This window comes from Salvelinus namaycush, chromosome 9 (assembly GCF_016432855.1).
Source record: "Salvelinus namaycush isolate Seneca chromosome 9, SaNama_1.0, whole genome shotgun sequence".
NCBI classification, from domain to species: domain Eukaryota; kingdom Metazoa; phylum Chordata; class Actinopteri; order Salmoniformes; family Salmonidae; genus Salvelinus; species Salvelinus namaycush.
Genome location: NC_052315.1, coordinates 11,326,672 through 11,342,798, shown reverse-complemented (window position 1 = coordinate 11,342,798; position 16,127 = coordinate 11,326,672). Strand labels below are relative to the sequence as shown.

The 16,127-nt window shown below is 45.6% G+C and overlaps 1 protein-coding gene across 1 annotated transcript in view; it reads right to left on the bottom strand.

Annotated features, from left to right (window-relative positions):
* LOC120053906 (nuclear factor 1 A-type-like) overlaps positions 1-16,127 on the bottom strand; it is a 159,474-nt gene that overhangs the window by 41,408 nt on the left and 101,939 nt on the right. The window contains exon 3 of the mRNA XM_039001204.1: positions 2,035-2,097. Coding sequence (XP_038857132.1) covers positions 2,035-2,097 — 63 coding nt within the window. The remainder of the gene's footprint in view (positions 1-2,034; positions 2,098-16,127) is intronic.

Genomic DNA, 16,127 nt, shown 5'->3' with positions numbered 1-16,127 from the left:
CTCTCTCAGTGTGCTCCTCTCTGTGTGTGTTCCTCTCTCTCTCAGTGTGTGTTCCTCTCTCTCTGTGGGAGGAGAAGAGAGGAGAGGGGGAAGTGAGAGAAGAGGGGGAGGAGGGGAGAGGAGGTGAGAGGGGTAGGAGGTGAGAGGAGAGGGGGAGGAGAGGAGAGGAGATGGGGAGGAGGGGAGAGGGGGAGGAGGGGAGAGGAGGGGAGAGGAGAGGGGGGAGAAAGGGATTAGGTGAGAGGAGAGTGGGAGGAGGGGAGAGGAAGTGAGAGAAGAGGGGGAGGAGGGGAGAGGAGAGGGGAGAGGAGAGCGGGAGGAGTCTGTGTTGTTGTGGCTTTGAAACCAGTCTCTCTATTCTAACCGCCAGGGTCAAATGCAGGTTACACAGGACGCGTGTGTGTGTGTGTGTGTGTGTGTGTGTGTGTGTGTGTGTGTGTGTGGCAGCACAGTCACTCTGCTCATGCTGAGGGAGAGCACACAGGAAGACAGAGAGAGAGAGAGAGAGAGAGAGAGAGAGAGAGAGAGAGAGAGAGAGAGAGAGAGACACAGACAGACAGACAGACAGACAGACAGACAGACAGACAGACAGACAGACAGACAGACAGACAGACAGAGACACAGACAGACAGAGAGAGAGAGACACAGACAGACAGACAGACAGACAGACAGACAGACAGACAGACAGACAGACAGAGAGAGAGAGAGACACAGACAGACAGAGCGAGAGAGACACAGACAGACAGACAGACAGACAGACAGACAGACAGACAGACAGACAGACAGACAAAATAGAGAATTGTATATCAGGCCATTCAACTGTAGTTTCCAGGATGTATCCTGTGTGGGATGTAATTGTCAACATAGCTATCAACCATACCTTAACCCTTTATATCTAAAACAGAATGTAGGGGTTAGAGGATAAGGGTCCATTTGGGATTCACCAGTCGTGTGTTCAGGTGACGTGTCTGTGTGATCAGGTGTGTATTCTAGAGGGGTTGTGTGAGGTGTGTGTAGTCTTAGGTTGAGGTGACTGGTGAACTACAGATTAGGTTGAGGTGACTGGTAAACTACAGATTAGGTTAAAGTGACCGGTGTACTACAGATTAGGTTGAGGTGACAGGTGAACTACAGATTAGGTTGAGGTGACCGGTATACTACAAATTAGGTTGAGGTGACTGGTGAACTACAGATTAGGTTGAGGTGACTGGCGAACTACAGATTAGGTTGAGGTGACTGGCAAACTACAGATTAGGTTAAAGTGACCGGTGAACTACAGATTAGGTTGAGGTGACAGGTGAACTACAGATTAGGTTGAGGTGACCGGTGAACTACAGATTAGGTTGAGGTGACCGGTGAACTACAGATTAGGTTGAGGTGACCGGTGACAACGTGTGCTATACACTGAATGTACAAAACATTAGGAACACCTTCTTAATATTGAGTTGCACCCCATTTTGCCGACAGAACAGCCTCAATTCATCAGGGCATGGACTCCACAATTTTTCGAAAGTGTTCCACAGGGATGCTGGCCCATGTTGACTCCAATGATTCCCACAGTTGTGTCAAGTTGGCTGGATGTCCTTTGGGTGGTTGAACATTCTTGATACACACGGGAAACTGTTGAGCATGAAAAATCCAGCAGCATTGCAGTTCTTGACACACTCAAACCGGTGCGCCTGGCACCTACTACCATACCCTGTTCAAAGGCACTTTTGTCTTGCCCATTCACCCTCTGAATGGCACCAATACATAATCCATATTTCAATTGTCTCAAGGCTTAAAAATCCTTCTTTAACCCATATCCTCCCCTTCATCTTTACTGACTGAAGAGAATTTAATAGGTGACATCAATAACGGTGTCATAGCTTTCACCTGGATTCACCTGGTCAGTCTGTCATGGAAAGAGCAGGCATTCCAAAAGTTTTGCACACTCATGTTATATTAGGTTGAGACAGAGGTAACTGATTCTCTTGTTCAATGATTTTACTAGTATGCTACAGTAGTTGTACAGTACAGTCATTAGACTCTTACCGTTCTCAGGCTGCTCCTTGATATCAGACTCACTCTGCTGGTTGGGACTCTCTGACTGGCCATCTACAGAGAGAGGGAGGGAGAGAGAGAGAGAGAGAGAGAGGAAGGTGAGAGGCCGTAAGGGACTGGAGCAAGGGTCTCACAAGCAGTCCAACTTTCAGATGAGCCAAAATGGCACGGTTTTATTCAACAAGGAGATCTCATGGATATATATAAACGATAAGATAAGATTGTGAAACATGCAGAATCCATAAAAACACTTGGATGGGTTAACTTTAATAATGTTTACATACTGTTTTACTCATTTCATATGTATATACTGTATTCTATTCTACTGTATTTTGGTCAATGCCACTCCAACATAGCTCGTCCTAATATTTATGTATTCCAACTTGTTTTTTAGATTTGTGTGTATTGTGGTGTATTGTTAGATACTACTGCACTGTTGGAGCTAGGAACACAAGCATTTCACTACACCTGCAATAATATCTGTTAAATATGTGTATGTGACCAATAACATCTGTTAAATATGTGTATGTGACCAATAACATATGTTAAATGTGTATGTGACCAATAACATCTGTTAAATATGTGTATGTGACCAATAACATCTGTTAAATGTGTGTATGTGACCAATAACATCTGTTAAATGTGTGTGTGTGACCAATAACATCTGTTAAATGTGTGTGTGTGACCAATAACATCTGTTAAATGTGTGTATGTGACCAATAACATCTGTTAAATATGTGTATGTGACCAATAACATCTGTTAAATAGGTGTATGTGACCAATAACATCTGTTAAATATGTGTATGTGACCAATAACATCTGTTAAATATGTGTATGTGACCAATAACATCTGTTAAATATGTGTATGTGACCAATAACATCTGTTAAATATGTGTATGTGACCAATACAATTTGACTTGATTTGATTTCTTTAGTCACAATACTCATTTCTATCAAATTGGACTTGCATAGCGTCATTCCACAAACACATTGGTCTCTTCGCATTTGTCACTATAGTACTGTAACTGTGCGTGTGTGTGTGTGTGTGTGTGCGGTCGGGGTTGCCCACAGAGAGCAAATCCAACCCGTAGGCTACTCTGTGTGTGTGTGTGTGTGTGTGTGTGTGTTCGCGCGCAGGTGAAACCCTAGTCCCCGTGTCTCCAGCTCTGCGATCGATGCCGTTGTCTGTCTCCCCCCCTGGCCTGTGAATCGACTGTATACTGGCACAGCCAGAGCCCCACAGCGTAGGACTGCAACAGTAGCTTTAAGACAGACAGACAGTCTGCAGACAGGTTGAGGGGTAAAGCTACTGTAGACTACTGGCTGGTCTTGACTAGTCTAGTTTGGTTGGTCGATGCCACCGCAGTGACTCCACCTGCCTCTCATAGTGTCTTTACAGTACTATCCAGTGTGTCAGTGTCTTTACAGTACTATCCAGTGTGTCAGCGTCTGTATTGACAGTGTGTCAGCGTCTGTACTGACAGTGTGTCAGCGTCTTTACAGTACTATCCAGTGTGTCAGTGTCTTTACAGTACTAATCCAGTGTGTCAGTGTCTTTATAGTACTATCCAGTGTGTCAGCGTCTTTACAGTACTATCCAGTGTGTCAGCGTCTTTACAGTACTATCCAGTGTGTCAGCGTCTTTACAGTACTATCCAGTGTGTCAGCGTCTTTACAGTACTATCCAGTGTGTCAGCGTCTTTACAGTACTATCCAGTGTGTCAGCGTCTTTACAGTACTATCCAGTGTGTCAGCGTCTTTACAGTACTATCCAGTGTGTCAGCGTCTTTACAGTACTATCCAGTGTGTCAGCGTCTTTACAGTACTATCCAGTGTGTCAGCGTCTTTACAGTACTATCCAGTGTGTCAGCGTCTTTACAGTACTATCCAGTGTGTCAGCGTCTTTACAGTACTATCCAGTGTGTCAGCGTCTTTACAGTACTATCCAGTGTGTCAGCGTCTTTACAGTACTGACAGTGTGTCAGCGTCTTTACAGTACTATCCAGTGTGTCAGCGTCTTTACAGTACTATCCAGTGTGTCAGCGTCTTTACAGTACTATCCAGTGTGTCAGCGTCTTTACAGTACTATCCAGTGTGTCAGCGTCTTTACAGTACTATCCCGTGTGTCAGCGTCTTTACAGTACTATCCAGTGTGTCAGCGTCTTTACAGTACTATCCAGTGTGTCAGCGTCTTTACAGTACTATCCAGTGTGTCAGCGTCTTTACAGTACTATCCAGTGTGTCAGCGTCTTTACAGTACTATCCAGTGTGTCAGCGTCTTCACAGTACTATCCAGTGTGTCAGCGTCTTTACAGTACTATCCAGTGTGTCAGCGTCTTTACAGTACTATCCAGTGTGTCAGCGTCTTTACAGTACTATCCAGTGTGTCAGCGTCTTTACAGTACTATCCAGTGTGTCAGCGTCTTTACAGTACTATCCAGTGTGTCAGCGTCTTTACAGTACTATCCAGTGTGTCAGCGTCTTTACAGTACTATCCAGTGTGTCAGCGTCTTTACAGTACTAATCCAGTGTGTCAGCGTCTTTACAGTACTATCCAGTGTGTCAGCGTCTTTACAGTACTATCCAGTGTGTCAGCGTCTTTACAGTACTATCCAGTGTGTCAGCGTCTTTACAGTACTATCCAGTGTGTCAGCGTCTTTACAGTACTATCCAGTGTGTCAGCGTCTTTACAGTACTGACAGTGTGTCAGCGTCTTTACAGTACTATCCAGTGTGTCAGCGTCTTTACAGTACTATCCAGTGTGTCAGCGTCTTTACAGTACTATCCAGTGTGTCAGCGTCTTTACAGTACTATCCAGTGTGTCAGCGTCTTTACAGTACTATCCCGTGTGTCAGCGTCTTTACAGTACTATCCAGTGTGTCAGCGTCTTTACAGTACTATCCAGTGTGTCAGCGTCTTTACAGTACTATCCAGTGTGTCAGCGTCTTTACAGTACTATCCAGTGTGTCAGCGTCTTTACAGTACTATCCAGTGTGTCAGCGTCTTCACAGTAGTATCCAGTGTGTCAGCGTCTTTACAGTAGTATCCAGTGTGTCAGCGTCTTTACAGTAGTATCCAGTGTGTCAGCGTCTTTACAGTAGTATCCAGTGTGTCAGCGTCTTTACAGTACTGACAGTGTGTCAGCGTCTTTACAGTACTATCCAGTGTGTCAGCGTCTTTACAGTACTATCCAGTGTGTCAGCGTCTTTACAGTACTATCCAGTGTGTCAGCGTCTTTACAGTACTAATCCAGTGTGTCAGCGTCTTTACAGTACTATCCAGTGTGTCAGCGTCTTTACAGTACTATCCAGTGTGTCAGCGTCTTTACAGTACTATCCAGTGTGTCAGCGTCTTTACAGTACTATCCAGTGTGTCAGCGTCTTTACAGTACTGACAGTGTGTCAGCGTCTTTACAGTACTAATCCAGTGTGTCAGTGTCTTTACAGTACTAATCCAGTGTGTCAGCGTCTTTACAGTACTATCCAGTGTGTCAGCGTCTTTACAGTACTATCCAGTGTGTCAGCGTCTTTACAGTACTATCCAGTGTGTCAGCGTCTTTACAGTACTATCCAGTGTGTCAGTGTCTTTACAGTACTATCCAGTGTGTCAGCGTCTTTACAGTACTATCCAGTGTGTCAGCGTCTTTACAGTACTATCCAGTGTGTCAGCGTCTTTACAGTACTATCCAGTGTGTCAGCGTCTTTACAGTACTATCCAGTGTGTCAGCGTCTTTACAGTACTATCCAGTGTGTCAGCGTCTTTACAGTACTATCCAGTGTGTCAGCGTCTTTACAGTACTATCCAGTGTGTCAGCGTCTTTACAGTACTATCCAGTGTGTCAGCGTCTTTACAGTACTATCCAGTGTGTCAGCGTCTTTACAGTACTATCCAGTGTGTCAGCGTCTTTACAGTACTATCCAGTGTGTCAGCGTGTTTACAGTACTATCCAGTGTGTCAGCGTCTTTACAGTACTATCCAGTGTGTCAGCGTCTTTACAGTACTATCCAGTGTGTCAGCGTCTTTACAGTACTATCCAGTGTGTCAGCGTCTTTACAGTACTATCCAGTGTGTCAGCGTCTTTACAGTACTATCCAGTGTGTCAGCGTCTTTACAGTACTATCCAGTGTGTCAGCGTCTTTACAATACTATCCAGTGTGTCAGCGTCTTTACAGTACTATCCAGTGTGTCAGCGTCTTTACAGTACTATCCAGTGTGTCAGCGTCTTTACAGTACTATCCAGTGTGTCAGCGTCTTTACAGTACTATCCAGTGTGTCAGCGTCTTTACAGTACTATCCAGTGTGTCAGCGTCTTTACAGTACTATCCAGTGTGTCAGCGTCTTTACAGTACTATCCAGTGTGTCAGCGTCTTTACAGTACTATCCAGTGTGTCAGCGTCTTTACAGTACTATCCAGTGTGTCAGCGTCTTTACAGTACTATCCAGTGTGTCAGCGTCTTTACAGTACTATCCAGTGTGTCAGCGTCTTTACAGTACTATCCAGTGTGTCAGCGTCTTTACAGTACTATCCAGTGTGTCAGCGTGTTTACAGTACTATCCAGTGTGTCAGCGTCTTTACAGTACTATCCAGTGTGTCAGCGTCTTTACAGTACTATCCAGTGTGTCAGCGTCTTTACAGTACTATCCAGTGTGTCAGCGTCTTTACAGTACTATCCAGTGTGTCAGCGTCTTTACAGTACTATCCAGTGTGTCAGCGTCTTTACAGTACTATCCAGTGTGTCAGTGTCTTTACAGTACTATCCAGTGTGTCAGTGTCTGTACTGACAGTGTGTCAGCGTCTTTACTGTACCGACAGTCCACTAAGCTAGCTGTGGGTGTCTGTGTTGAAAGGTGTGATGTGTCAGGTGTCAGGGGGGGTTTTCTGGGGATGTCAGGGGGGTTTTCTGAGGTGTCTGTTGGAGGTGGAATGGGTAAGGAGCGGGGAAATTTGTAGGTGGGAAAGGTAAAGGAGAATTAGACTTTTGGTGAAAACATAAGCCGCAACAACAGCCTCCATCGCTCATAAACCAGGAAAAAAAACATACACTTGACGGACAATTTTTTTGCCCCACCTGAGAATGTTTAACAGTGTCATTAGCGGTGACAGCAATGATGGAAGTGACGTTTAACAAGCACCGTTCTTGTGGGGAAGAAGTTGGCTCCTCTCCTATTTATGGTTTTTACTGCTGCCAAAATGGCAGAGGAACATACCCTCTGGGTGATTTAGCTGCTGCTGGCTTGTATCGATCTGACAGATAAAATTGTTGAGAGTGGGATAAATATTACCTATCTCCACTTTGGGAGTCGGAAGAAGAGATATGACTCTAGGCCTGCTAGGGTGACAGGATGACAGGGCCTGGTATTGCTGCTACTCATAGATTGAAAGCTGATTCACTGAAAAGGGTTGCTTGTGTTCTTCTGAAATGGGTACAAGAGGTTTGCCAGAGCACTGAAATAGTTCCAAGATTAGGTAGTTGTTTTAACAAGGCTGAGGTAAAAACTAACCATGGCGTTTTCTTCTCTCTCTCTGGTATAGGCGATTGCTGGATAGAGAAATCAGACCGAGTACTTCCAGTGAAGTATAAATACCAAATGTTTATCTCTAAAATAAAGATTTTTTTAAAGGCTTTGATCAGTCGGAGAGTGCTATGGTCCATTACCAAAGAAACCTACGACGCGGAAAAACGTAAAAAAAACCCCGTTCAGATCATACATGAATGGAACATGAAACGGGTGCAAAAGCGCAGAAAAAAAGTAGAGTGCGTTGCTCAAAAAAATAAATAAATGCCCATCAATTTCCCTCCACTCACAAGACAAAGTAAACAATTTAGAGAGAACTTGTTTGCATTCTGCTCAGCGTTTGTGGTCTGCTTCAACAGCTTAAAACAAAGGCAATCTGGAGGCCCGAGGAACAAAACATCCCCCCAGCAACCGAGCAGAGGCGGCTGAAAGCGGAGGGTTCAGCGGGGATAAGGGACTGGGTGCTGCTGGGTCTGGGTGGGGGGGTATTTTCACACAGCCCCCCCCCCCATCCCCCCTCCCGCCCCCATATTCTACCCTGGCGCTCTCACACGCCTTTCCCCCCTCGCTAATTAAATATGCAAATTAGGCGTGAGACCCAGAATCTGTGTGTCACATCTGCAATCACTCCCTGTTGAGGACCCTCAAAGCTCCTGTTGAGGACCCTCAGAGCTAGGAGAGCGGGGGATGACAAAAAACCTGCCTGATTCAAACAAAAAGAGAAGAAAAAAACACACAGAAACACACACATTAAACAACAAACAGCCCGGCACAAACAAGGCCTGTTCACGTTGCCTTCAGCCTCTATACAAGTCCCCTAACAAGCCGCTCTTACTCTTTGTCTCCCGCCGTCTGAGGGGAGGAGGAGAGGAGGACTAAAGCCAGGGGCCACGTCTGGCATAGGGCTCGCTCACCTCCCACCCTCACTACTACGGCTAAGGCCCCCCCTACAGCACCATAGATCAACGTCCGGATAAGGGGCCATTCATTATTGTTACAGCATTATGAATATGCACTGTCATGGAATTTATCGGCCCTCATTGGAGGCATTAATAGATTACAGAATTAATGTCACAGCTCCTTCTACGAGGGCCAATAACTTCATATGACTAATTAACCGTCCGAGCTGCACGAGGTTGTAATTTCATGGCCGTCACGAGACCGAGAAAGTCGTATTCATTACTTCACACTGTAGCAAAACAGTTTGCTACAGGCTGTAACTATGGTGCATACGTTACATTTCTATACCGTCTTTAATAAGACCTGGTTAGACCAGAAACGCGTTTTCCCACAGGGCCTCTACATTTTTATGAGCAGGCCCTCGTCTCTTAAACGGGCCAATCTTAAACACTATTAAACACACACTCTCTCAGGTCATCCCTGTGTCTGGTCGCCTGCCTCCCTCTACTCTCTTTCTCTGCTGCACTTACTTTCTTCAGTCTTTCTCTGTATCTGCCCCCCCACCTTTTTCAAGATTTGTTTCTTTCCTTATCTCCAGTTCCAGCTCTCACTTCCTCCATTCCTTCAGTCTCTGTGTACCCTCTCCTTCCCATAGTTATCTCTCGCTCTTTCGCTCTTCAGTCTCTGTGTACCCTCTCCTTCCCATAGTTATCTCTCTCGCTTTCGCTCTTCAGTCTCTGTGTACCCTCTCCTTCCCATAGTTATCTCTCTCTCTTTCGCTCTTCAGTCTCTGTGTACCCTCTCCTTCCCATAGTTATCTCTCTCTTTCGCTCTTCAGTCTCCCGCTCTCTTGCTATCCAGTCTCTCTCTTTCTATCCAGTCTCTCTCTTTCTATCCAGTCTCTCTCTTTCTATCCAGTCTCTCTTTTTCTATCCCTCTCCCCCTCTCTTCTTGCTTTCCCTCCCTCTCTCTGAGCCCTTGCTGAGAGGGGAACAGCGCCTGGCCCGCTCCTCCCGCCCAGCGTCATTATGCATCTGCCAAACCTCTGTACCTCTACCCAGTCCCCCTCTCTCCCTCTCCGCCGGTCTCTCTCTCGCCCGCCCGCCCGCTTTCCCACCAAGTGCTCGAAGCTGTAATCCAATTGTGTGTTAAAATCCTGCTTTCTAAAGGCCCTTTTACACACTGAGCCCAGGAACACACAGACCAATAAAAGAGGAGGCAGAAACGTCATTCAGAAATACAAACAGCCCTTTCTGTCTGCTATCAATGGAAGGTGAAGCCACAGGGATTGGCTTATTGTTTACACAAGTATCGTCTCCTCTCGTCTTCCTCACAAGCTTTTCTTCAAGCCGAGGGTCGAGCCTGGGCTTTGTTAAACGATTGTGGTGGATTCGCCAAACCTCCGGATTTTTGGGGTTATTCCTGTAAACCTCTACCCCCACCATTGGCCCAACCCGCTTATTGACCCCCCACCTCCTCCACTCCCTCCAACACCCCCTCCTCCACCCTCCCGTCCCATGAATGAAATGGTACATGACCTGAGAGTCACTCAAGAACAATCCCACCCGGGACACTTGATGTGGCATTTAACTTCTACCAACTAATAACTATTTAAAAAAAAAAAAAATATCCCCTTTTCTCCCCAATTTTTGTGGTATCCAATCGCTAGTAATTACTATATCTTGTCTCATCGCTACAACTCCCGTACGGGCTCGGGAGAGACGAAGGTCGAAAGCCATGCGTCCTCCGAAGCACAACCCAACCAAGCCGCACTGCTTCTTAACACAGCGCGCCTCCAACCCGGAAGCCAGCCGCACCAATGTGTCGGAGGAAACACCGTGTACCTGGCCCCCTTGGTTAGCGCGCACTGCGCCCGGCCCGCCACAGGAGTCGCTGGAGCGCAATGAGACAAGGATATCCCTACCGGCCAAACCCTCCCTAACCCGGACGACGCTATGCCAATTGTGCGTCGCCCCATGGACCTCCCGGTCACGCCCGGCTGCGACAGAGCCTGGGCGCGAACCCAGAGACTCTGGTGGCGCAGCTAGCACTGCGATGCAGTGCCCTAGACCACTGCGCCACCCGGGAGGCCCTGGCTTCTACCAACTAAACTCAGCAAAAAAAGAAACATCCTCTCACTGTCAACTGCATTTATTTTCTGCAAACTTAACATGTGTAAATATTTGTAGGAACATAACAAGATTCAACAACTGAGACATAAACTGGACAAGTTCCACAGACATGTGACTAACAGAAATTGAATAATGTGTCCCTGAACAAAGGGGGGGTCAAAAGTAACAGTCAGTATCTGGTGTGGCCACCAGCTGCATTAAGTACTGCAGTGCATCTCCTTCTCATGGACTGCACCAGATTTGCCAGACTTGCTGTGAGATATTACCCCACTTTTCCACCAAGGCACCTGCAAGTTCCCGGACATTTCTGGGGGGAATGGCCCTAGCCCTCACCCTCCGATCCAACAGGTCCCAGACGTGCTCAATGTGATTGAGATCCGGGATCTTCGCTGGCCATGGCAGAACACTGACATTCCTGTCTTGCAGGAAATCACGCACAGAACGAGCAGTATGGCTGGTGGCATTGTCATGTTGGAGGCTCATGTCAGGATGAGCCTGCAGGAAGGCTACCACATGAGGGAGGAGGATGTCTTCCCTGTAACGTACAGCGTTGAGATTGCCTGCATTGACAACAAGCTCAGTCCGATGATGCTGTGACACACCGCCCCAGACCATGACGGACCCTCCACCTCCAAATCGATCCCGCTCCAGAGTACAGGCCTCGGTGTAATGCTCATTCCTTCGACGATAAACGAGAATCAGACCATCCCCCCTGGTGAGACAAACCACGACTCGTCAGTGAAGAGCACCTTTTGCCAGTCCTGTCTGGTCCAGCGACGGTGGGTTTGTGCCCATAGGCGACGTTGTTGCCGGTGATGTCTGGTGAGGACCTGCCTTACAACAGGCCTACAAGCCCTCAGTCCAGCCTCTCTGTCTGATCACTGATGGAGGGATTGTGCGTTCCTGGTGTAACTCGGGCAGTTGTTGTTGCCATCCTCTACCTGTTCCACAGGTGTGATGTTCAGATGTACCGATCCTGTGCAGGTGTTGTTACACGTGGTCTGCCACTGCGAGGACGATCAGCTGTACTTCCTGTCTCCCTGTAGCGCTGTCTTAGGCGTCTCACAGTACGGACATTGCAATTTATTGCCCTGGCCACATCTGCAGTCCTCATGCCTCCTTGCAGCATGCCTAAGGCACGTTCATGCAGATGAGCAGGGACCCTGGGCATCATTGTTTTGGTGTTTTTCAGAGTCAGTAGAAAGGCCTCTTTAGTGTCCTAAGTTTTCATAGCTGTGACCTTAATTGCCTACCGTCTGTAAGCTGTTAGTGTCTTAACGACTGTTCCACAGGTACATGTTCATTAATTGTTTACGGTTCATTGAACAAGCATGGAAAAAAGTGTTTAAACCCTTTACAATGAAGATCTGTGATGTTATTTGGATTTTTACAAATTATCTTTGAAAGACAGGGTCCTGAAAAAGGCACGTTTCTTTTTTTGCTGAGTTTAGAACACCAGTTCTAATCAAGATGGAGATAGTAGCGGAAGTAGCTACAGTAAGTAAAAACAGAGTTGGTCACTATAGAGTTAAAACTGTGAAGACAGAAGACAGGCTACTGCATTTCACAGAGAGGTCCTTTTAGTGCACGGCTGTACAGTACAGATTCTTCAACACAGACAGAAAGACAATATCTAGCCTGCCTGCAGCAGTTAGTAGGACTAGGAGAGAGTACATAGGGGTGAGTTTGTTTCGGCCTGCGTTCCCTGTGTCCAGTGTTTGGCTAACCTTGACCTTCCTCCAGGCACTCCATATTTAATAAGCCCAGTGTTTACATAGAGCCCCTCTGCTTCTCATCTATAGAGCCTAACGCTCTGTGTGTGTGCTCTCCTGGAGTGTGTGGGCTGTTTACATGTGTGTGTGTGTGTGTGTGTGTGTGTGTGTGTGTGTGTGTGCGTGCGTGCGTGCGGTGGCTTTACGGTGGCTTTGTTTACAGATCCTGTCCTGTCGGCCTGAAACCTAAGGGTCCCCGTTCTGTCGGGTAAAAAGTTGTAAAAAAAGATATAAAATCAGGAGAGATACAATTTCAGGAACACCTTCCAGTTAGAAAATGTTTTGTGACGTTTCTGTTTGATCTGAAGACCCCCGGCATTACATACTGTACAATAAATACAAATGATGTTTTGGTCTGTATTGCGTCTGATTTATGACACAATATCCTGAATTTCAGTAAGTTACTGCACGTTTAAAACCACTGAATAAGAACACCCACACACGCTGGAACCTTATGTTCCAACCACTTAGCAAACAAAGTGTGTGTGTGTGTGTGTTCGTACAAGCTCATATGCCAGCACACACACACACACACACAGCAAGAAAGGATTTCACCAGCCCCTTCAAACACTCAATAACACACACAGGCTTGAGAGTGAGATATGATTATCTGTGCGGCTGGATAAGGGAGGCCTGTAATGAGATGCTGTACAGCAGCGCTCTCTACAAGCAGACATGACATTCAGCCGCCTCATCCTCATCCGGGAGACCCAGGTAATTGAGTGGCACTCAGGCAATGTTAGAACGTTTACGCCGGCAAGAGACACACTGTTGGGTGAGGGCGCACACACACACACACGTGTCCGAGTGCATACAAATTCCACGCACATTCCACACTGCATGCAACACTGCCATGTGAGGGTTGCTGGTGTTTACAGTAAGGTTTGGACATACACTGAACATAAATATAAACACAGCATGTAAAGTGCTGGTCCCATGTTTCATGAGATGAAATAAAAGATCCCAGAAATGTTCCATACTCACAAAATCTTCTTTCTTTCAAGTTTTGTTCACAAAATTGTTTACATCCCTGTTAGTGAGCATTTCTCTTCTGCCAAGATAATCCACCCACCTGACAGGTATGGCATGTCTAGAAGTTGATTTAAAAAGCATTATCATTACACAGGTGCACCTTGTGTTGGGGACAATAAAAGGCCACTCTAAAATGTGCCGTTTTGTTACACAACACAATGCCACAGATGTCTCAAGTTTTGAGGGAGTGTGCAATTGGCATGCTGACAGCAGGAATGTCCACCAGAGCTGTTGCCAGAGAATTTTATGTTAATTTCTCTACCATAAGCCACCTCCAACGTCATTTTAGAGAATTTGGCAGTACGTCCAACCGGCCTCACAACCACAGACCACGTGTATGGCGTTGTGTGGGCGAGCTGTTTACTGATGTCAACGTTGTGAACAGAGTGCCCCATGGTGGCGGTGGGGTTATGGTATTGTCATGACGTTGGGTTGGGGGTAGGTTTATGACAGTCATAAATACCTCTTTCCCCTTTTTTCTCTCTCCCTACTATAACTGATGTGACATAAGAAAACCCCTTGGTTAACATAGAGATTCTGGGTAACATCAGAAGTTGGGGGAAATGAACTATATTCTGGGAATCCGACCAACTGAACATATGCGGTGGTACTTAAGGTATATTATGTCAGTTCGGTTGCCCTCTGACACATTCTCATCAATGATAGAATGACAAACTCTACTGTGGAAAGTCTAAATGTCAGAGATATCGGATTCACATGGAATTGTTGTTTAATTCAAATGTTTGAATATGACATTATTTGTGAAGAGATGAAATGTAATTTTAGCTTCCAAATGAGAGATCTGTGCTTTCATAAGTTTTCCTCTGCTCACAGTGGTCCGCCCCTGTGAAGAGGCATGGGTTATAATAGACTTTTCAGACACACCCCTCTCCCTCCACTATAAAAGCCACGAACCAGAATATAACTTTCTGTTCCGGGTACGCTAGGATGACGATCCAGTGTCAGAATGGTTCAGATAATCACTATAGATGAAGCCAACATCAGCATGGACTTTGATTGTGAATGGTATGAACTTTGAACTCGTATTCACTACAGAAGTGATATCTCCTAGCCTTTGAGTTAGCAACAGCTAAACGCAGGTTCGGAAGGACAGTCCAAGTATCCCGTCTAATACACACAACGTGTCCCGTGACTACCAGAGACATTCTTCAAAGGACAGAGGACTCGGGTTGGCGACACGGTCCATCTACCACCAACCTACTGAAGCGCAGCTCAGAGTAAATATTCATTGCACTTTCCTCTTCAAATGGGCGGTAATTTAGAATGCATAAGATACTGTATTTACGATAGTACAGCTCGCCTATGTTCAAGTCTCCCGCTCTTTCACTAGGATTCAGCCCCTTCCCTTTGTGTAACAAGCTGTCATATCTATTCCGCCCGCTAGGGACGTTTTTCTGTATGACGTAATTTGTGATCAAGTTATGATTTAATTGTGTATGTGTGTTTCTGTGTGATTAGTTAGGTATTTAGTAAATAAAAAATTAAACCCAATTTTGTATTGCTGATTCAACTTGTTAGCCAGGATTCTTGCAGATAATCAAGGACTTACAACTTTCAGATGAGACTGAATAAAATGACGATTAATGTGACTGCTATTTAGTAAAATATTACTAAATCTTTAAGAGTTTATTCGAAAGATAACAGCTCTATAAATATTCTTTCGTGGTGTCCCTCTCTAGTTAATTCATATTTACATGATTAGTTCAATCAGGTAATATTAATTACGGAGAAATTATTTTATAGAATAGCATGTCATAGCAATTAATCTGGCATAGTCAAAGACACGACAGTATGGGCAGGTATAAGTTACGGACAACGAAAACAATTGCATTTGATCAATGGCAATTTGAATGCACAGAGATACCATGATGAGATCCTGAGGCCCATTGTCGTGCCATTCATCCGCCGCCATCACCTCATGTTTCAGCATGATAACATGATCCATGTCGCAAGGATCTGTACACAATTCCTGGAAGCTGAAAATGTACCAGTTCTTCCATGGCCTGCATACTGTACTCACCAGACATGTCACCCATTGAGCATGTTTGGGATGCTCTGGATCGACGTGTACGACAGCGTGTTCCAGTTCCCGCCAATATCCAGCAACTTCGCACAGCCATTGAAGAGGAGTGGGACAACATTCCACAGGCCACAATCAACAGCCTGATCAACTCTATGCGAAAGAGATGTATTGCGCTGCATGAGGCAAATGGTGGTCACAACAGATACTGACTGGTTTTCTGATCCACGCCCCTACCTTTATCTGTGACCAACAGATGCATATCTGTATTCCCAGTCATGTGAAATCCATAGATTATAATGAATATATTTCAATTGACTGATTTCCTTATATGAACTGTTACTCAGTAAAATGTTAGAAATTGTTGCATGTTGTGTTTATATTTTTGTTCAGTATAGATGACAGCCATGGACATTCCCTGTCTACTTTATTTGTCTATTACATTTCGGTAGGTGAAAGAAAATGTGTGTAGGTTCAGGTCATTAACTGTATTTGGGATGTCTCTTCTCCTGTCTGTCACCAGCTCTTCTTCCCAGCATGCATCTACTACCTCCAGAGCTCTCTATTCATCTAGAATCTAGAACTGTTTCAATCTCTACCTCCATCTACACCTCAATCTCTACCTACATCTATACCTCAATCTCTACCTACAGCTATACCTCAATCTCTACCTACATCTATACCTCAATC